Source organism: Ambystoma mexicanum, chromosome 13 (assembly GCF_040938575.1).
Source record: "Ambystoma mexicanum isolate Mex_15411 chromosome 13, UKY_AmexF1_1, whole genome shotgun sequence".
NCBI classification, from domain to species: domain Eukaryota; kingdom Metazoa; phylum Chordata; class Amphibia; order Caudata; family Ambystomatidae; genus Ambystoma; species Ambystoma mexicanum.
Window position 1 is genome coordinate 491,078,180 of NC_090938.1, and position 22,912 is coordinate 491,101,091.

A 22,912-nucleotide genomic window follows, 5' to 3' on the forward strand; every position below is an offset into this window, starting at 1 on the left:
ATTGAAGAACCTATCATTGATTTGGATCAACTCAATGAAGAATCTAAATTACTTTTAAACATTGACAAACAGGATGCACTATGGAAAACGAAAAAATCCAAAAAAAAGCAACAAAAAAAAAGAATAATTCGGCAATTGCCGAAAATAAAAACCTTAATGATGTTCCGATCATTTCTGCTTCCCCTAAACACAATCCAACTACCAAACCTCAGGAAATCCATAGTACTCTTCCATTGCTTTCCGATATGCCAATTGCAATGGGAGACTAGTCCGAGCCAAATTATGCTGTTTTTTCCTGTGATACATACTAAAAGAACGGGCTCTGGAAAGATAAATCAGCCCAACACTGTATGTCCTTTAACCATTTAACTGCCATGGGTCCCCCCCCCCCCAGTGCCAATGCCTTTTTTGGTGATTCTGGTATGTCTCCATTCAATGCCTTCTAACGTTTTGTCTTTCATTAACCCCTTAAGTGCCAAGGACAAGGTATCTCGTCCTTGGCAAGAAGGGGGTAATCCCAAGGACGGGATACCTCGTCCTTGGCACTTAAGGGGTTAAAACCATTGCCATCTGAACCACTCATACAACTAGTTCAACATGCCTCTTACATTCAAACTCACGCTCCAAAGGGGTTACGCAGCATTAAAACATCTAATGATGTTGCCAACGTTACAGTTGCTCCCTGTCTAGATGCATTGGCATCTGGCCCCTTGTCTAAGGCACTGCTAGCAACGAATATTGAACCTGATGAGTGTTCCAGGGGCATTCCTAACATATTGGGATGGATTAGTGAACCATCTAAAAATGGCCAACAAAGAATTATCGGTCATTTCTTTTCAATACCATTAAGCACAGTTCCCAGTTGAGGACTTTGACATCGGAAGATATAGCGTGGATCCGGTTATCCAATATCAATAACCATAAGATGATATGTGGTACCTATTCACATAATGTCTTGAACCTGATTTGGTCTCAAACGGAAGATTTTAAATCTCGAGGCCTTACACTGCACATTTAATTCACTAGAGAAAGCAAACGATTTTCTTGATGCTCCTTTACTGACCAGCTCTCCCCCTCTGATGGAAACTCCCAACGGCAACATTCCCAATATTAATGGTGAATTAATACCTCAACTAACTGCATTGGTGGCTAATGCCAACAATCTTACTTGGTTAGGTCCTTTATTGACAACTATTATCGAAATCTCTAAAAAAGCCAAACGAGCGTAGCCCTGATCTTTTTACTGTTAGATCCTGGAATTGTTGTGGTTGTTTGAATTTGCGAGCATGGTTTAAAGCTACATCCTATAATGAACTTCCTTCTATTCTCTTATTCAAGAAACTATGTCCACTCAATTATTTGCTGTGGATGGTTTCACCACTTTCTCGCATTCTGCTAAGGCTTCTCCTGTGGGACGCCTTCTGGCAACCTCGCCATACTTATCAATAATAAAATCGATGCCAAATCTAAGGTGCTATGGTCTTCAATCTTCCAATTGTATGAAAGTGGGTTCCAACTCTGCTTCAATACATAGAGGAGAAGCTTGGTTACAATATTTTGAACATTGGAATTTGCACATGGCCATGTTTGGTGCAAAGTCCCCTATGGTTACTTGGCAAAGAGCCCCTGCTTCATCTTGTATTGACTATTTCTTTATTTCGGCTAACTTACTCGACTTTGTTAATCGGTGAAGATTGGAACTAGTCAGTTTAGCGATCATCAACCAATCACTCTTACTATCCATCTGCCGACGGTACCTCTTGCTCCCAAACCAGACCTGACGTTGATTCAGGTCGATCGAAATATGCACTCTGTCCACTGGTCGCCTAAGCTATGTAGACAACTGTCATACTTAGTCAGCAGAGATGTATGGCAGGTAGATGACGTCACCTTACTACCTCAGCTCTCCATACAAAGGGAGCTATGGAACGCATCCATAATCAAAACTATTCTCGGTGAGTTGGCGCACACGTTTAGTGAACATGTGATGGGTAAACAAGCATCCCTATAATTCAGTCATAGCAAAATACAAGAAAGACAAATAAAATGCCCTAAAAACTCTAACCAGGAGTGCCATATCCCAAGAGGAGTACCTGTTCCGCAAACACATAATTAAGCAAAGCTATAGAAATAAAATTAAGGTCATCAAGCATCAAAGGCATGAGGCGGACAATCAGAGACGACTCCTATTAATATGTCAACGAGATATCTGTCAAACTTGGTCTGCTCTGAGAGGCACTTTCACTACACCCAAGACAGACTTGGGAGTTAGTATCTCTGTAGATGTGTGGAAACATTATATTCTAAGTAAGTTTAGGTTGCCGTAATCATTTCTATGCTATGACTCTGGCATATCAGCGATAGCGAATGTCAATCTTTCATTTTCAATAGCAGACATCCTGTGGGCAATTGGACAAATGAAGAATTCAAAGTCAGCCGATCCTGATGGTCTACCACCTTGTATTATAAAATCTGATCCCCAATTCTGGGCGGCTGTACTTGTCACAAAATTTGACTATATTCTTTGTTCCACCAAAATTCCTGTATCATGGTGTAATGCCATCATAATCCCCATCTACAAGAAAGGTGATCCCCATGATCCACACAACTATCGTCCAAATGCTCTAATGGAAGCTGCTGCTAAGATATTTGTTATCCTTCTATTAAAACATCTGGAAACTCATATTTGCTAAGGGAATAGTTTCTTACTTGTAACTCCATTTCTCCAGCATTGGTATCTTTCATGGATTCACATGCTTAGAATATTCCCCGTCGTCAGACTGGGACCCCTCGGTACACATATATAGCCTTTTCCAATAGGAAAACTTCCGACACTTTTGTGTCCTATCTACGTCCTTTTAGGACCCGCCTACGCAGGCTCCGTAGGCCGTCCCCGTATAAGAGGCCCGCCCCCGCGGTTCCCCTTCAGATTTCGGCCCCTCCAAAGTAGGAAGGGTTAAATTTATCAATCAAATACATTACATTCCGGGGAGGTTGGCGGGCGCATGTGAATCCATGAAAGATACCAATGCTGGAGAAATGGACTTACAGGTAAGAAACTATTCCCTTCTCCAGCATTGGATCTTTCATGGATTCACATGCTTAGAATAGATTGTATAGCAGTAACACTTAAGACGGCGGTGAGAATGTAATGTAGTATACCCTCAACATACTACACGATGCATATGTACGGTAGGAATAAGTTACCTCGTATAACCTTACCCACATAAAATAAACTGTCATTAAAAAAGGTACACCACAGATTCTCCACAGCGTAGAGCTTACCTTACTGAAACAGATGACGCAGGCCAGCTCTTCCCATCTGCACCTCGTCCGCATGCTGCCTGGCAAGGCAGTAGTGGCGGGTAAACGTGTGGGGCACTGACCATGCCGCAGCTTATGTCCGTCAACGGAATTCCTGCCCATAAAGCTGTTGAGGAGGACATCGATCTTGTAGAATGGGCTCTAGGATGTCCTTGCAGTGGCCTTCCAGCCTTAGAGGGACAAAACGCAATCATCGATGAGACCCATCGAGCCAATCCTTGTTTAGAGATTGCTTTTCCTCTCGTCGACGGACCATATGCGACGAACAGTTGTCTAGTAGACCTGAATTCCTGTGTACGATGTAGGTAAAATTTCAGAGCCGTCTTAACGTCCATGGTATGAAGAGCTTTTTCTGCTGCCGATGATGGTGTGGCGAAGAAAGTAGGGAGAACAATGGACGAGTGTTTGTGATACACTGTCGGAACTTTTGGGACGAACATAGGATTAGTTGCCAGGACTACTTTGTCCTTAAAGAATCTTAGGTATGGCGGGTCTACGACCAGCGCTTGGAGTTCCGAGATTCTTCTAGCTGATGTGATAGCAATCAACAATGCCAACTTCCACGAAATGAATTTTATGTCGGACGTGGCCAAAGGCTCAAAAGGCGGTTTCATTAAGCCTGCCAACACTGTGTTGAGACTCCAAGTCGGGGGGAAACGTTTTTCCGGGGGAAAAGCTCGAAATAAACCCCTCATGAAGTGTTTTACAAGTCTGTTGCTAAATAGAGGAGACGACTGCCTTTTCCTTGTGAACCTCGAGATGGCCGCCAGGTGCACCTTTATCGATGTGAAGGATAATCCCCTCTCCGCCAAGAGGAGCAGGTAAGGTAGAACTTGTTCCGGCGTCACCGACAACGGTTGTAGGCCCTGTTGTCCCCTACACCATTCACAGAACGTCCGCCACTTATAGGAGTAGGATTTGTTTGTAGAAGGGGCTCTAGCCGCCTGCAGAATATTTTGACAATCCTCCGAAACGTCTAACGCACCGACCTCAGAGAAGTCAGGAGCCAGGCTGTAAGGTTGAGACTGTCCGGGTCGTGATGCCACACCGTGCCTTTGTCCCGGGATAGTAGGTATGGGACTTTCGGAAACCCTATGGGATGTTCCAGCGACAGGTGAAGCAGGTCGGAGAACCACGGTTGCCTTGGCCAGTACGGTGTCACTAGAATTACCCGGCAATTGTATCTCCGTATCCACTGTATTCTCCTCCGTATGAGGGGGAACGGGGGAAAAGCATAGAGGAACATGTCCGTCCATGGGAAGGAGAATGCCTCCCCCCCTGGAGCCCTCTTGAGGCCATCTGCTTGCGAATTGCTCGCATTTCTTGTTGTCTTTGGTCGCGAAGGCGTCCAGAGAGGGGTGACCCCATACACTTTCATCAGGTGAACTGTGTCCATTTCCCACTCGTGTATCTGGGCCATGCTTCTGCTGAGGGAGTCTGCTTGGGAGTTCCTCACTGCTGGAAGGTGATGAGCCACAATGGAAATTTCGTGCTTTAATGCCCAATGCCATGTTTTCTGGGCTTCTATGAAAAGAGTTCTTGATCGCGTCCCTCCTTGTTTCCTCAGATAAAACATGGCTGTTGTATTGTCGGTCAGTATTCGTACTCGCAAGCCCTTGATGTGTGGTAGGAATGCCTTCAAGGCCCATCGTACTGCTCTGAGCTCTAACACGTTTATGTGTAGGAGTGACTCCGTTGGAGACCAGCGTCCTTGTGTTTGGAGAGCACCCATGTGAGCTCCCCATCCAGTTAGGGACGCATCTGTGACTATGGTTCGCTGAAACTCCGGCTCCTGTAGGGGTACGCCGTTGTTCAGATTGTGGAAACTCTGCCACCACTGAAGGGTCCGAAGCAGCTTGTCGTCGTCGATGGTTATCTTGTCTGACCACGATCCTTGAGCCTGCGTCCATCGTTCCGCGAGGAATTCCTGGACTGGCCTCATGAATAGGCAACAGTTTTCCACCAGATGGATGCAGGATGCCATGGCCCCTAGGACCGTAACGTATTTTCTCACTGAGATCTTGGTGTTTCGCCATAGTCGGCATGCTTGTTGATTGAGTCTTGAGGTTCTGTCGAGAGAAGGTTTCACTAGCCCTAACTGGGTCTCGAACTGTGCCCCCAGGAATACCAGCGATCTCGATGGCTGCAGGGAGGATTTTTCGAAGTTTATGGCGAATCCCAGCTGTTGTAGAAGCTGCATGGTGGCTTGTAAACTTGTGTTGGTCGACGCTGGGGAGGATCCCCTTACCAGCCAGTCGTCGAGGTATGGGTATAAATGGTGGCCTTGCTTCCTTAGCCAGGCCGCTACTGGAGCCAGGCATTTCGTGAACGTTCTGGGGGAGGTCTTGAGCCCAAAAGGAAGAACCGTGAATTGGTAGTGAGTCCGCCGTATTACAAATCTTAGGAATTTCCTGTGTTTCCGACACATTGGAATATGGAAATACGCGTCCTGTAAATCCAGGGACGCTAGAAAATCCCCCTCTTGAACGGCGCGGATCACTTCCTGCAGAGTGAGCATCTTGAATTTTAGGCTCTTTAATGACTTGTTGAGATCGCGTAAGTCTAAAATGGGACGCCATTTGCCGTTCGGCTTTTTTACGACGAAATACCTTGAGTAGACTCCTTGACCTCTCTGTGATGTTGGGACTAATTCTATCACGCCCTTTGCTAACATGAGTGTTAACTCTTGTTGCAGTATCTTCAGATGGGAATGAGCGGTGAACGCAGGTGGAATTTGCGGAGGGCTGTGTTTGAATTGTAGAGAGTGTCCGTTTCTTATAGTATCCAGCACCCATTGATCCGTCGTTATTCGTTCCCATTCGTCGACATATGCTGAAACTCTTCCCCCCAGAACGGTGTGTTGTATGTCACTGCTGATCTTTATTCTGCTTGTCTCTCGACGACAACGGATATGATGGTCTTTTCCTGGAAGTCTGGAAGTTCCATCGACGGTTTGCCGTTTGGGAGGCACGTCTGTATCCCTGGGAGGGGTAAGCTGATCTGCCAAAGGATCTGTCTCCAGATGCAGAGAATCTTGAATTACCTGAAGCCCCTCTAAAGGGACGAAAAGACTTGTAGTTTCTGCCACTCTGGAGGGCACCCAATGAACGTGCCGTGTCGGAGTCCTCTTTCATTCCCTTTAGGGCTTCGTCCACCTTCTCACGAAAAGAAGGTCTCCCTCAAAGGGCATATCTAAAACTTTGTATTGTACTTCTGGCCTGAAGTATGTACACTTAAGCCATGACTGTCGACGTAATACGACCCCATTATTGGCTTGCTTGAAGCCTGACTCAGCGAGGTCCACCGCAATGTTTATTGCGTGATTTGAGGCTTCCTCACCTTCTCGGACGAGTAGCATCGCTGCCTTCCTATACTCCTCCGGAAGATGAACAAAGCAACGGAGCTAGCCTGTGCCACATCTCCCTATCGTATCTGGCAACAATTGCCAGAGAGTTTGCGGCCTTTACTGTGGTCGCTCCCACGGATAGCACTTTTTTGCCAAAGGCATCTTGTCGTCTCGCTTCGTTCCCAGGAGGAGTCGTGCACTTGCGCTGGGCCTTCGCCTTCCTCGCCGCTGCCGCCGACACCACCGAGTCTGGCGTTGGTTGGGAGGATAAACACTTGGGGGTAGACTCTGGAGCCTTAAACTTTTTTTTCCAGGCGTCCTTTCACTGCCGGCTCTGAAAACGGGTGACGCATTGTCTGCAACCCCTCCTTCCATACATGGTCTAGTATTGGTATCGAGAACACAGATCTCCTTCTCTTACCCATGTGGTCAAACAAAAAACAGTCCTTTTTCTGTTCTTCCTGGGACAAACCAAATTCTTTTCATGCCTTCTCCATCATAGAATGGAATGACGCAATGTCGTCCGGAGGGGACGGGTGAGCTGGGCTTCTAGGGGTTTCCAACTCCACCTCTGACTCCCAGGTTGGATCCCTGGAGGTGGATGATGAGATATCCGACATGGCTCCCCTGTCAGACTCCGAATCTGGCAGCTCACCTTCCTCTTGTGCCAGTGCTGAGATTGGCGTGCGTAGGTGCGTCGGTTGACGGGACGGGCCCGGCTCGTCGACGGGTGACTGTGGCAGGTTTGCCTGAGGTAGTCTCTGGTCCAACGACTGTAACAACGACTGAAGCGTGGACAGAATTTCCAACGACAAAACAGATTGAGGATTGAGAAGAGGGGCAGATACCGGTATAACGGATCCCCTCGTCGACGACTTGTCAGCCACTCTTAGCCCTAGGTCTGCTGGGCCAGCTATTTTTTCGTTCTCGTCCTCCGAGGACAGCAACACAGCCTGTTCTTGTAGTAAAGTATCCGGGGGGGGGGGTCGGATCAAAAACTTCAGGCCTCCAGTAGAACCCCCGTTGACGAGGCCATCGTCGACGTCGTCGTCGGTGGGACGGTGGATGCCACCTGCGTAAGTGGCAGGGTGGAGGCCGATGACTGGGCCGCCGTCGACGACGGTGACTTAGCAGGTGGTTTTGGCGGTCCCGCCTTTTCCACACTTGACTTGCTTTTACTCGACTCTCGACTCGTGGTCGATCTATGATGATCGCCCGAGGAGGATTTCCTTTCCTTTTCATGCTTTTTTGATGAAGATGATTTCTTTGACGAGGAGTCTCTTCCAGACGACTCTTTTTCCGTCGGTCGAGATTTCTTCGCCGGTGGTTCCGACGAGGTAGCGCGGCGTGATGTTTCGCCGATTGTGTGGAGCCTACCTCCGAAGGGGGGTATGCCCCCGCTCCATCATTCAGCCATGCCACCAGTCGTCGACTGCGGTCTTTAAGGGTTTTTTGGGAAAACCCTTTGCATATGTCGCAGTTATCCGCCGAATGATGAGGGTGGAGGCAATATATAAAATCCATATGTCCGTCCCCCTCGTAAACTTTTTTCAAGCCGCACGTCGCGCATGGGCGGAACAGCGCTTTTCCTGACACGGAGGACATTTTCTGTACTCAAAAATCCAGTAATGCAACCTTGTACAAAATAGTAAGACAACACGAGGAGATCCCACTACTTTGGAGACGGTTGAAATCTGAAGGGGAACCGCGGGGGCGGGCCTCTTATACGGGGACGGCCTACGGAGCATGCGTAGGCGGGTGCTAAAGGGACGTAGATAGGACACAAAAGTGTCGGAAGTTTTCCTATTGGAAAAGGCTATATATGTGTACCGAGGGGTCCCAGTCTGACGACGGGGAATATTCTAAGCATGTGAATCCATGAAAGATCCAATGCTGGAGAATGATATTTATTCGTGATATCAAATTGGATTCAGAAACAATATGAGTACCTCCCCGAATGCCACGGTCTTGGCACACCTCTTGGCTCCAACTTACGTCACCAAAACAGGGCTGTTATATGCTGCATCACTGGATCTTTCATCTGCCTTCGATGCAGTCATTAGGGAAATCTTATGGGCTAAAATTCTGCGGAGGTTGAAACAGCTGATTGCTCTATTACACACTAATACCTCCTTTCAGGTACATGTTAATCAGGAGGGTGCGATCACCTCTAATATTTTGACCATGACTGGTGTAAAGCAAGGCTGCAATCTAGCAGCCACACCTTTTAATTTATATCTATGAGATATTGATCAACTATGGGGAGATGCTGCCATGTACCCTGCTACAATAGCGACCTTACATATACACTGGCTATGTTTTGCGGACAACATTATTTTGTTCGATAGAACACCCGCAGGACTTCAACGAAAGCTCACTCTCTTTCATGAGTTTGCATATGCTCAAAACTTAAAGGCGAACTATGCGAAATCGAACATTATTGTCTTTGTTAATAATAGACGTCCAAAACAATATAAATGGTACATGGCCGGTCAAAACATCCTGCAGGTAGCCTCATTACGTTATTTGGGGTATCACTTATCGGATACCAACTCTATTAAGTAATGGACAGCAGAGTTGAAAGCAAAGCTGCCTCCCTTACTTTCGCAAATGAAGATCATTGTGAGGAAGTATGGGAAATTCTCATTATTGCCCATTAATGCCGGTTTTGGATTTTAATACCCTTAAAGTTGAACCGACACTACTGTTTGGTGCGGGACTTTTGTCTGTCAATTTATGTTTGATGATACCTTAAATAGATTGCAAGGTCAAATTTGGAAATCCACGTTGGGACTAGCTTCTGCTGTTCCCAACTCCATTGTCCGACATGAACTTGGGTTAATATCTTTAGCCGCAAGACATACCTGGCGAAAGCTTACTTTTTATACTAAAATATTGGTGTCTTCGCGCAACTCTTTATATGAAAACCTAAATGTGCTACTCCTCATTCAAAAGGTGCCCTCATTAGTATCTTATGCCTTGCAAATGCAGCAGACTCTCTCGCTTATCAACTAGTCTGTAGAGGATCTTATGATGGCTCTAGCAAATGTGAAAACAAAAATGTATGAAATGGATTGGATCCAAACGATTGACCACAATCATACGAATAAAACTTACAAGTACTAATCCACTTTTGAAAGAAAAAGATCTATTTGTGCTGCATACATACTCAAATGTCCTTGTCCTAGGGTTCGTCAAATCTATATGAGATTCAAATTAAATCAGTTTCCCACTTTTGGAGCATACCCATTATAAGTTTCCTGTGTTATCTCAGGCGAACATTGGTGTATGTCGCTTCTGTTGCATTCCATCGCAAGAGGAAACGATAAAACACTTAGTGGCCTGTTGCCCCCATTTTGAAAATAATAGAAGGCTTTTGTTGGGCTCCACCCCTGTTACCCTGAACCAAATTCTATTGCACATCAATCATTTAGGGAACATGCTATGAGATGCGACCATATTCGTTTAATTCTTGCTTTGGCTCGTTTTTTGCATAACCTTGAAGAAATGCTTACCAAGATGAATCAGTTATAGTCTTCATGATTTAGCTCATAATGTATTATTACTATATAGCCTGTATGTAAGCCAATATGCAGTATGTCTATTACTTATGTGTTGTGTTTGTAGTTGATGTACTTATTAGTGGACATTTTTAATCTTCATTGTTATCTTACTTTTTTTGTCTACTTGTGTTGTCTTGCTTGTTTTCTTGGATTCAATTGCTTACATGTCAATTGTAACGTATAAATAGTTTTAACTTGAACAGGTCACTTTTAGCTTTATGTGCTAGAAGTGTTCCTTTTCTTTTGTTTGTAAAGGTTTCTTTGTGAACCATATACAAATGAATAAATAAAAAATAAAAATTGTTAGCAGCCATACCCCTAGCAGCGTTGTCCAGGTGGTGGTAGGAGGCATCCATGAAGCCCTGCTCTACATGGTGAGCTTCTGCAAGGCCTGAGTGGAACCCCGCTTGAAATTCAGGAGGGATGAGAGAGATGTAGTCGCCGTTAAGGAATCTTTCACTTACTGCTATTTTACCTCTATATTTGTGGACACCCCCAAATGAATAGCTTTTGTTAAAGCCTCCTGTCCTGATTTTTCCCAGTGGAGCACAGCCTTCAGCTGCACTCCACCCGCATTAGCTCATCGTTATGGGAAAATTGACATGTCCTTCAGACTTTCAGTACTGAGAAATGTGTTTCTCTTAGTCTTTCTACTTACTTTGTGGCCACTTTTGGCAACTGTATTTCATTGCACAAAGTACATTACTGTACTGTGCAATGGGGTCTTTGTGCTTTTCGGGCCCTAGACATCCACTAAGGTAACTGGACAATGTGCCTAATAGTAGTCTGGTGGCAGCAGAAGCTTTTTAATGTTTTTTTAACAATATTTTACAGAGCCATGCCGCGCTTACAGCGTGTGGCTCATGACTGTGGCTAGTGTCCGTCATGGCCGTGCCACAAGGTATTTTGTCTTCTCCTTTGGCCATTTTGGCCATTGGCCTTCCCCCTGGTCTTTGTGACCTGGGATACCCTTATTTGGGCATGCAGTTGCCCGTGAAAGCCACTGCTTTTTGCAGGCTACTGCAGGTCACGTGTGTAGGCACCCAGAAAGTGTGCTGGGACTGTCTGGTCCCAATCCACACTACGGGTACCAGGATGTCTGGTGTGTATGAGAGCATGAGAGCCGCAGTGGTCCCTGATTGGACCACTGCTGGCATGCATGAGTGGGGCAGATCTCTCATTGGCCAGCTGGGTGTGAGCACTCACTGGGCTTGCGGAAATGAGAAGGGGTCCTGAATGTAGGCAAGCAGATCAGCAACAGGTCCGAATCGACCTGTAGACGGAGCCAAGTATCCAGAAGAGCCGAGCAGACCCAAGGACTATCCGGAACAGCGCAGAAGGTTGGCACCCTGAGCCCGCTGTTGTCCTGATAGAGCCCTGCTTTGCGCTCCAACCCCTTGGAGTGGTGGGTCCAATCACTCTCGATGTTGCCTTGTTGCCTTGCAAAAGATCCTTCTCGGAAGTGTCCCATGGCCATGCAGTGGACTTGACCAGCTCGGACCTTGGCATCCATGCAGGAGCGTCCTATCAAGTTTTGCCTCGAGCTTTGGGGGAATCCTAGCGTGCACAGCAAAGCACCGTCTTGCCAAATTTCGTTGGCCCAGAGAGATCAGCATGTGTCAGAACATTGAGTTGGCTGAACTTGAGTCACTGTGTGACAGTGACTGTCGCTGCTAGTGACTTTCACGCCTTTCTTCAAGTGTCCTGAGACCAGCTGCATCAGTGCTTCCTTTGTCCTGCAACCGAGACGAGAGACACAGCTCCTAGTGTAAACCAGACCCGCATCTGCACCAGCAGAGCCTGTGCACTTTGAAGCCGAAACAAGGGTGGGAAACCGTACTGCAGGTGACCCTCTCTAGACCTGCCAAGTCTGGACATGAAGTGAGCTAAGGGAGGGGAGTACTGACACCACTTACCTGTGGCCCCCAGTTCATGCATTGCATCTTTATGCACAAAGGATCCCTTGTGGTCCTTGCCTTGGCTTGGGTAGCCTCTGCTCCCTAAAGCCCTCCGGAAGTTGGGAATAGCTTTGTTCTCTGCAGCAGATCCTCCCCCGACTCTCAGAACCTGTTTTCCACACTTCAGAATCCTGTTTCTAACTTTGTGAGCCCCTTAGATATTGAACCTTCTGACTTTATGCACACTGAGAGCTTTTACGTGCACATCCAACATTGAGCACAAGGCTCCATGCGTTGTAGGGCTGGATTTGTAAAGTTAGGGTATCCCTTCTCTGAAGACTGTCAATGTTATAAACTTTGCCTGCCCTTTGTTCTTACAGGTTTTGGTGAGATTCCACATTTTACCGCATTGACCAAAGTGACTGTACAGATATTTTCCATGGTGTGTGTTCGAGTAGTGATATTAGTGCGTTTTCCATTTTTTCACTTGTGTTTATTCTTGGGCCTAATAAATTGTATATTTTCATATGCTACTGTCTAAGGGTAATTCTTGGTGTCTAACTGTGTGTGCTCATCAAAGACCTCAGATCACCCCACTCATCCTGCGATTTAGCCTTGACTGCTCTCCAAGCTACCGTGAATTGGTATGGCTATCTTCCCAGAAGTGTTCTATATTTCACTAAACAAGGGTGGCCTGCTAAAAATTCACCAGAGCAGAGTATAGAAATCCATTCCAAAAGTCGCCCAGCTCTTCCCAGACCTTAAAGTTGGCTGCTGCCATTACAACTTCGGCATTGGCCTGCCTGAAGCTCGGGCAGAGTTTTGGTAAACTGTCTTTCCTGCATAATCTAGGAGGCTGCTCTCACGCCCAAAAGATTCTGCGACAAGAAAGATGTTGTCTGACTCGTACCAAAGAGTGTAGCCGACAACACTATAGCGCAGTGTGCTGGGGGAGGCTCAACCCAGGATTTTCCACTGGAAGGGGTCATATAGAAATCTCCATACACCCTGGCCTGCCCAATATTGTCTAATGCAATGGCTTTAAGACTGATTTTACACTAAGGTGAGTTGATACATTTTCCAGAGAGTACATGGAAAGACTGAAAAATAGAACACACAGAGGTTGCACCGACATACAATACGCTTCAACTGATTAAGATTTGAATCTCAGAATCAGCAACGTTTTTCGACCATCACATTTTCTCAACTTCAATTGTCCCAGCTATGTGCAATTATTGAAGCACAAAGGAATGGGGTGAAAAACATAGGCTGTGCACTAGTTTTAGGATAGGGAGCAATTAAAAGAAACAACATTTATCTAGTTTTTCAAACATGGCACACTAGCTGTCAATCCTTACCTTATATACCTCACTAAATCCTCCCCTTCCCAGAAGATGTAGCAGCAAATATCGATCATTTAGTGTTGGGTGGTCTTTAAATCTGAGTAGACAAAACAAATGGCAATGCTTGGTACAGTGTGGAAATCTCAAGATCAAAGCAAGTATGTAGTACCTAACCACAGTAGCGGGCACAATTTACAAACACGCACCCTTATTGCTGCTCTATAAAGAAATAATACATTAACGTCAGTCATTGTAGTTTTGAACGCTCCAGTAGGGCAATTTCAGATATTCTGCTGCCGTCAATGTAAGGTGCAGAAGCAGTGAGGCAAGCTTTATTCACACAATTGCAGTTAGGGAGAAGACTGGAACCCAAAGTCGCAAAGAAAGTTTTAGCTCCTCAACTTAATTATTTTTCTGCTTCATTACTCAAATGCTTCCTGTTCTACGAACACATAACCAATCCATTGCACCCTTCAGACAGTGAGTTGACCTCGGTTCTTCTGATTTATGTGTGCATTGGGCAAGTTATCGTTGCTCTGTGCCAACTTCACTTTTTGGACTGTTTCTATGCTTTTTGCGATGTGATTTATTTGAGAGAAACCTGGTAGGCCCTAAAACTACCCCTCCCCGTCCTCCCCTCAAATATTTGCCGTATTTCATGCTAGTGTAAGTTAGAGTTGGGTAGGAAGATTCCCAAGGCTTGTAATATCCTATGTTTAGCCTCTTTTCTATGCCCTGCCTCCTCACTACCCCACTACCTCTGTGATCCCATCAATCGCTTACTGTGAATTATCTTCATTGTGTATCCTTTTTAGTTCCCTGATGTGTAGATTCCTAACCCTCTCCAGTCGCTCCAGCTCCGCCTGTATCTCTGCTTCTTCCTGCAACAGACAAAGAAAAACATCACAGTGACTCAATGTGTCATTGCTAAGAGCCGATATCAACTTTGATTGCTCTTACAAGGTTTCCAGGACAAACACTGAAGACATTAAATCATATTAGGTTACAGTTTCTTGGATATTCAAGTAGACAGTTTCACTCCAACTTCGAGAAAAAGAATGCAGAAGTTGTTTTAAGACGTTGCATGCTTTAAGGTAAACGTGATTGGAGTCTTTTAGAGCTGAAAGAACTGGTCGATGTAGAGCTCCAAGGAGAATAAGCAACTACTGGAAAGGCACCATCCAATCAGAAGTCCAGGAATGTGGGCTAGATGGAAAAATAAAAGCCTGCCTTTTACGGCAGTGCCTCTTCCTTAGGCTGCCATTTTCACTCTGCCGGCCACCCCACCCTCTCACAGACAACAGCAGCCCACTACCCTAGTGGCCATCCCTTGCCACCTGCTACCTGCACTTATCTTAAGCTCGCCATCTCCCCACCGCCATCTGCTGCAGCCTTGGCGCAAGTTCATTATCAGTTTGACACAATGGAAATAGTAAAGGGACTCAGCATGAGCGCGCTTTACTATTTCCCAGGTTGACAATGCATAGATGATTTTCCTTTAAAAAAAAAAAAAAAAAAAAAAATAGGAGCCCAGGATTTTTTGGATGGGGTGCAAATTGCATTAGCATGCCTGTTTATCCAGCCAGTAATCCCACTAAACCCTTTGTGGAGAGGGTATGGGGGTCCTTGCTTCACTCTGGCCAATTATTCTGGACTAGATGGCCATTTGTGGGTAGGTAAGCTCGCCAACGCCATTCACTAAACGCTATAATAATGGCTTAGTCAACAAGACAAATGCGCAAATATAACAAAGCAAAAGAGAATCACATCTCAAATGGATAAAGTAAACCTACAAGGAAAACATGCACTTTTTGGTATATTTGAAAATGATAATCAAGCGATGTCTATGCAGCAATGAATGGCAACAATCCAAAATCCTACAAGATCAACATAGGATGGCCTGATTAGTGATTGACAAGTAGAAAGCCTGAAAACGTCACTCCAATGTTTGAAACACTTCCAGTGGACAAAAGAACAAGTTAATTAACAACTGGTAACGTTCTTTCGACTGGATGTTCCTCCAACGTATTCCACATCTTTAACATGTAATGTCCACAGCTGTGCTGCTTTGGACATTTTTTCGGCAGAGGGTGTCCTGCGTCGATGGTGTCGGGTCCATGTTTTAAATGGATTATGTCCTCCAACGTATTCCACATCTTTGACAGACTCCCAAAGCAGTAACCGTGAGAGGCGGAGGGAGCAGAATTTGGAGATACCCAATCAGATGGCAGAATGAAGCACCGCCTTACCAAAGGCCAAATCCGGCCCATGGAGAGCATCCAGGGAGTAGTGCTAGATGCAGCTTCACAAATGCTTTTGACAGGAACTCCTGTTGCAGGGCTGTGGAAGTAGCCACGCCCCTGGTGGAGTGAGCCCGCAACCCCTCAGGGGGGTCATTGCCAGCCAATTTGTAGCATTCGGTAATGGTTTGAATAATCCACCTGGACAAGGTCTGCTTGGTAACAGCCTGGCTCAATCAGTGTCCACTGTAACCCACAAAAATCTGGTTGTCCACTCTGACGCTGGACATCCTACAATTGTAAAAGCTCAAAGCTCTCCTAGGGTCCAATCTATGGAGCCTCTCCTCTACCTTAGCAGGATGAGGAGGAGAATAAAAAGCAGGGAGAACCACCTTCTGGCTCAAATGAAACTCAGACACTACCTTAGGTAGGAAGGAAAGAACGTACCCTCAGTACAACACTATCCCGGTGGAACACAGTAATCAGTAGCTTAGACAAAAGTGCCTGCAACTCACTCACTCTGCGAGCAGATGTAACTGTAACCAAGAAAACTGTCTTGAAGGTCAACAACCTTAAAGGACAAGAGTGCAAAGGTTCAAACAGAACACCCATTAAGAACTTCCAAGACAAGATTTAGAACCCAGACTGGCACCTGAAAAGGTGACAGCAGGAACACATTTGTAAGCCCTTTGAGAAACTGGGTAATCAAAGGAATCTTAAAGAAAGAACATTCTTCAGACGAGTGCTTGAAAATAGACAGCGGCCCCAGGTAACCTTTAATGGTACCCACTTGTAGCCTCCTGTGGGCCAATGAACCCAAGAAAGAAAGAACCATCAGAATGGAACACTGAAAATAATCAACATTGCGTTCCCTGCACCAGTTGCAGAACATATGCCAACGGCAACAGTACAGGGACTTGGTTGCCGGCCGCCGGGCTGAAGGCAACACCTCTATCACGTCATCCGGGAGGTCCCAATCCCTATATCTCAACCTTTCAGAAACCAAGCGTGAAGGTTGAGAGTCCTGACCTCTGGATGGAGAACCTGACCCCCCTCCTGTGAGAGAAGATCCTCCCAGTGTGGAAGACAGCGTGGAGGACAGATGGACATTTCCAGAAGGTCCGGGTACCACACTCTCTGGGCCCAATCCGGGTCAATGAGTATCATGTGAGACCAAATCTCTGCAACCTCTGTAGAACTTGAGGAATGACGGGGACTTGAGGGAACGCATACAGAAATGCGAAGGACCAATCCATGATGAACTCGTCCCCTAAAGCTCCTCTCAGAAATTCCCTTGAGCAGCAGGCGTTGCACTTCCGGTTCGCATCCGGGTGCGAACAGATCCACTTGAGGGGTTCCCCAAAGGGCGAAATCTCTTGAACGACTTTCTGACCTAGCTCCCACTCATGGGAGACTGTGCCCTGCCTGCTCAGAGCATCCGCCGCCGCATTCTTGTCGCCCGCCAGATGCACTGCCGAGAGCGAGATGCCGTGCTGTATCACCCAGAACCAGAGCTGTATCGCCTCTCTGCACAGCGGCAGCGACCCTATACCCCCCTTCTTGTTGAGGTAATGCATGGTCACCGTGTTGTCCGGCATGATCAGGACACTTCTTCCGTGCTAAGAACGCAGAAAAGACTGCAGGGCTAACCCGACTGCCCACAGCTCCAAGATGTTTAAGTGAAGTCAGGACTCCAACGGAATCCAACGACTGCAAGCGGTCAGCATGTTGGCATGAGCCCCCCATCCTGTGAGGGAAGCATTCGTCACTACCGTCCCCTCTGGCCAAGGCTGCCAAAATGGCTCCCCTTTCATCAGATTCACTTCGCTGGCCCACCACAGAAGAGCCTGTGAGACTGCCAACAGAATCTGCAGGAGATCCGACATGTTGCCTGAGAATTGAGACCACTGCCTCCGGAGGCACCATTGAAGGGATCTCATCCGCAGTCTGGCCTCTGGCACCAGGAAAAGGCAGGATGCCATGAGGCCGAGCAACCGTATGAATTTGAAAGCCAGGAGACTCTGGGCATGCTGAAACGTGTCGACCATCTGTACAATGTGAGAAGCCCTCACCTTGGGTGGCGAGCACTTCCCCAAGGACGTGTCCAACACAGCCCCGATGTACTGCAGCTGTTGGGAAGGTGTCATGTGCGACTTCTTGAAATTGAGGGAGAAGCCCAGCTTGTGAAGGGAATGGCAGGTGACGAAGAGATGAGCCAAGGCTTGTTCGGGATAACACGCCCTGATCAGCCAATCGTCCAGATAGGGGTAGACATGAATCCCCCCTCTCCTAAGGTACGCAGTCACCACCACCATCATCAGCTTGGTGAAGACTCTCGGTGTGGAGGTCAATCCCAACGGCAGAACCCGAAACTGAAGGTGCGAGTCGCCAACGGTGAACCTCAGGTATTTCCTGTGCTTCCGATGGATCGGCACATGAAAATAAGCATCCTGTAGGTCCAATAACACCAAAAAATCCTTAATTCGAAGGGCCTGAAGGACCTGAGAAAGAGTGACCATCTTGAACTTGTCCTTCCTGAGGAACTTGTTCAAGCGACGCAAGTCCAAGATGGGTTACTGTCTTTCTTGGGAATCAAAAAATATGGGGAAAACCATTCCTTGTTCCTCTCCGCCACAGGCACTAGTTCTATAGCACCTTTCTCGAGCAGGGTTAATATCTCCTGCACAAGGAGCGGGTTCGGAACGTTCAAAGAGAGTTTGCCCGGTGGATTGTCGTGAGGCCGAGTTGGGAAGGATAGGCAGTATCCGTGGGCAACTGTCTCCAGAACCCACGCATCTGAAGTAATGGTCTGCCATTCTGCCAGATGCTCAAACAGTCTGGCCCCGACCGGTGAACAATTGGACAAGGTCTAATAGCTGTTTCAGAGCGGCTGCGGCAGCACCTGAGGGCAAACAGGCAACTGCTTGAGTGGCTTTGGCACCACGTCCTCTTCCACCTTGAGGACCTTTACGTCGGCCCATTTGACCGGATGTCCCTCTCGCTCTACCAAAAGAGGAGTAGTAACGAAAGGAACCCCTCCACTGCTGTCCACTAGGACGAAAAGTCAGAGGTTGCTGCACAGTAGCGGCCAAAGACTTTGCAGCTGCTTTGGAGGTCTGCAACCTCTCAAGGCTCTCGTCAGCCTTGCTGCCAAACAATTGAGATCCGTCAAAGGGCATGTTGAGGAGATGGAAATGCACGTCCGGTGCAAACCCCGACTTCCGCAAGATCTCTCTCCGCTGCAGGGGCCTCGCTCTGGAACAGCCTTCCTGCCCCCCTGAAACTTGAGGAGAACCATCTCCGGTTCTGGAAGCACCTCAAAACCTTCCTCTTCGCCTCTGCTTTCTCTCCCCCTCTCCCCTGCTAAAGTTACTAAACTACAACGAATCTGCAACTGGGCCACTCACCTTCTCGGTCCTTGGCCCAGCCACTCTCCCCTGCACTGCCTCCCTGGCACCCCCTGCACTATGGGACTGTGTCTGTATCCCTACAGCCCCTCCTTCCCAGCACTTATGTGCACTTACTCGCACTGCCACTAGCTGGCCCTTGTTACTTTCCTGTATGCTATTACCCTGTACTGCACTTTCCCCTCTCCCTTTCCCCTTGCACTTCTCCCTTTCCCCTCCTCCCTTGCACTTGCGCGATCTGAATGACACCTGGCCTAGTAGGATCGCTGTATGTCTCCCCTTGTTCCCCCCCCCGCCTCGTCACGCCTTGAAACACTTGTGTATAGGCGCGTTATAAATACCATATTATCATATCATATCACGCAAACCTGTGTATCATGTCGCTCGCACTCATGGACCGTGCCACACTATCGGCCGTGTCCAACCCAGACTAAAGGAACTCACACATAGCATCCTTGCCATCCTGAACAAGAGCAAGGAAGCTGTCCCTTTCATCCCCCTTTGGAATATGCTCAGCCGTCAGAGAGAGACAATTCCACAGAGTGTGCGAAAACCTGGCCAAGGCACAAGTGGAGTTGGCCGCCTGAACCACCAAATTCTCAGGAGTGGGGTGAGTGGATAGGTAGCTGGGGTCGCCACTGGATGGGCGGTATTTCTTAGTCAACGACTTATTGACTGCCGGTAGCGACTCCGGGGCGGTCCAAGCCGCCACCACCCTCTTCTGCAAGGCCGCATGAAAAGGCAAAACTGGGTCAGCGGACGGACCCTGATCCAAAATATCAGTCAGGTCATCCTGAACAAATTCAACTGGAGGGCACGACAACCCGAGGCATTCTGTAACCCTCGACATCAAACTCTGATAGGAGGACTCAGCATGAGCACCAGGCTCGGGCCTACCAAACTCCATCTCTGGAGACGTATCCAGGACACTGGCGTCATGCAAGAATTGATGCAGATCTTCCAAGTGACTGTCCACCGAGAACCCCATATCAAGAGCCTCAGGAACCACATCAGGATCCTCAAAGGGAAACAACTCCACCTCAGACCTCTCCGTCTCCTCAAAGATGTCATGAAGAGAGTGAAAAAAACTGTCCCCTGGGACCAGGAGGAGGTCTGGAGTCGACAGGGGGCCTCACAGACTTGGACAAAGACTTCCTCTGAGATTCCACAACCCTAGGAGCCACCACCAGCAAAGCCATCGCTGTAGACCCCGATGGCGTTGACTGCTTCGGCGTCGACAACGGCGCTGAGGGCCGGTCCGAAGGCAACACCCCAACAGGTGCCCCCGACGGATCTGAGCAGACGGCGTCGACTTCTTCCTCAACACCTTCACAGGTTTCGACGGTCTTGCCGGTGACTACGACCGCAACCTGGATCTGGCACGTCTCTGGCGATCAACAGGATCCTTGTCCGAACGGGACCGAGACAGTTCCCGTTGCTTATCACGCCGACCGCTCGAGCCCAAAGGCGTACGAGCGTCAGATCGAGACCGACCCACGCCGGCTTCTTTCGAAGGCAAGGACGGGGCAGTGCCCTGAGATTGAAAAATCTCCAACATCTGCTCCCTGAACGCTTCCCAGTCCTCCGGGGTGGAGGATTTCTTGGGGAAAGCTACCGTCCTCGTGGAGCCATCATCGGACGGGGAAAGCGACCGATGACGCCGCTTCCGAGAGTGCTGCGATGAGGCGGACGAGTGGCGAGAACCACTCTGGGACCGAGTTCCCCGGGACTTCCGCTGACGGGGAGAGTCAAGCCTCGAGTCGTGTTTGGAAAGACCAGATTTAGACTTTTCAGACTTTTGCGGTTTGGGAACCCGACCTACCTGTAATTTCCCCTTACACTCCTGGAAGGCCTTAGCAGTCAACGACTGGCACTTCGCGCAGTCGTCAGTGTTGTGGCTCTCACCCAGACACCACAGGTTGACACAGTGCGGGTCCGTGATGGACATCTTGGACGTACAGTCCTTGCACCGCTTGAAGCCCGACTGCGGGGTTGGAGGGGTAGAAATTGTTAGGCAGAAACCTGTGCAGTTCCCTTAGGGACCACTGCAAAAAGTTTAAGACTACAGGTGTTGGCAGTAAACCCAATTGTTAGCAGTTTGCACCACCCAGATTTACCTGGTAGCTGTGGCTGAGCAGTCAGACTTCTCTCAAGAAGAGTTAGGCAGTATATAGAGTAAGCACAATAGGGCTAAAAACACAGTAGCACAAGCAAACACTGACCAGAGCTTTGGTATAAAAGTATATAATTATTTATGTAAAAACACTTGTAAAAATCACTGGCACTAATATGTCAAGCAAGTTCAAACACAGTCACTAGAAATATATACACCTCCCTAATTAATTATTTGATAAGTCTAGGTTAATACACCACTTATTTAGCAAAAGAGAGGTGAGCGCGTAACCATAGATTGCACTCCAATAATTATTTAAAAAGGGAGAGAAAAGGCAGAAATAGGAAAAACACACAATACCAACACTTTTGAAGAACCACAGCAAGTCAAGAAAGGCAGGGTCTACTGTAGAGCAAAAAGTTCATAGGCCAGGCCCACTCTTGGAGAGAGCAAGGCGGAATGTGCCCAAGATCACACAGTGGAAATGCACTAAAAGTCTTTGCAGGAAAGTCAAAAAGAGGTTGGATCAAGTTAGAAAGGTAATGTTAACAGGTCTGAGGTCACCCTAGGATAGAGAGTCAAGGATTTACGGGACACCTTGGACAGTCTGTTGCAAGGGAGACCAGGCGGGACACAGTACCTGAATTGGTGATAAAGCTCCAGCGAGGGCGGTTGTTCCTGGCAGCGGGTGCAAGTCAGTGCTTCGTCCAGGGGAAGAGAAGATCTCGACGTGGAGGAAAGCTGGAGATCGTTGCACTGCCAGGGAAGAAACCAGCCGCGGAGTTTCCCGGTTAAAAGGTACTACCCTTTTATTTGCGGTAGTGGTGAAGCGTGGCTATCCGACCGCCGGGGTGCTTGGCACGGGCGATTCGACCACGAGACGATCCAGGAAGGCAAAAAAGGCGAACTGGTTGGTCCCACCAGCTCAAAGGGAAGAAGACTCTCCTGGAAGAAGATCTTCTCTGTCATCGGGGAAAGTGGTGAGTTTCGGACAGCAGGGCTCCACCGGTGGTGTCATCGTCGTAGATGGCTCAGCTTCTCCCCTCTTCGGAGTCTTTAGCTCCTGTGGCGACTTCTGAAGTTCCAATTACCAAAGCACTGCTTTTATGCAGCAAAGCCCCCATTCATCAGCCTAGCTGTCAATCAATCATGCTAAGTGGTGAGCCAGGCGGCTCACCACTGGGCCAATCGTACAAGAGTGTGACTTGAGTTGCCAAGGCAACTCAGTCCAGGGTGCCTATTCCCCCCTCCCACACATCCTGTAGACCCAGACAGAGTGGCACCACTTTTGGAGGCTTCTGTGCAGAAGCCCGCCAAAAGAGGAACAAAGGGCTCGACTTGGGTTGGAGTTACAGAGGCGAACACAAATGCCATTTTAAAACTGAGTCCTGGCAAAAAGTCCCAACCGGGGAATAAATATTAAATAAATAACCCAGCGGTATCTTTAACATTGCACCAAAAAAGTGGTGCGTTTAAAATGAATGGGAAAATCCCATAGGAAATATTCCGGTGGAATATTTCGCGTGGTAACTACTGCCACCAGCCAGAAATTCGACAAGGGGGGACTGGACAGTGCCCCCTTGAAAAACAGACCCAGGGGCAATCGAATTACCCCTACCAGTACTTCCACAATATGATGGTTTGTACTGGTTCTGTTCACAATTTAAGACTAGTAAAG

At 47.7% G+C, this 22,912-nt stretch overlaps 1 protein-coding gene across 3 annotated transcripts in view; it reads right to left on the reverse strand.

The window, feature by feature from the left end:
• TLK2 (tousled like kinase 2) overlaps nucleotides 1–22,912 on the reverse strand; it is a 2,257,819-nt gene that overhangs the window by 796,604 nt on the left and 1,438,303 nt on the right. For all 3 annotated transcript variants that reach the window (XM_069634151.1, XM_069634152.1, XM_069634150.1), the window contains 2 exons: nucleotides 14,258–14,355; nucleotides 13,490–13,571 (listed from right to left, as the gene is read on the reverse strand). In XM_069634151.1, the coding sequence (XP_069490252.1) occupies nucleotides 13,490–13,571; nucleotides 14,258–14,355 (180 nt within the window). The remainder of the gene's footprint in view (nucleotides 1–13,489; nucleotides 13,572–14,257; nucleotides 14,356–22,912) is intronic.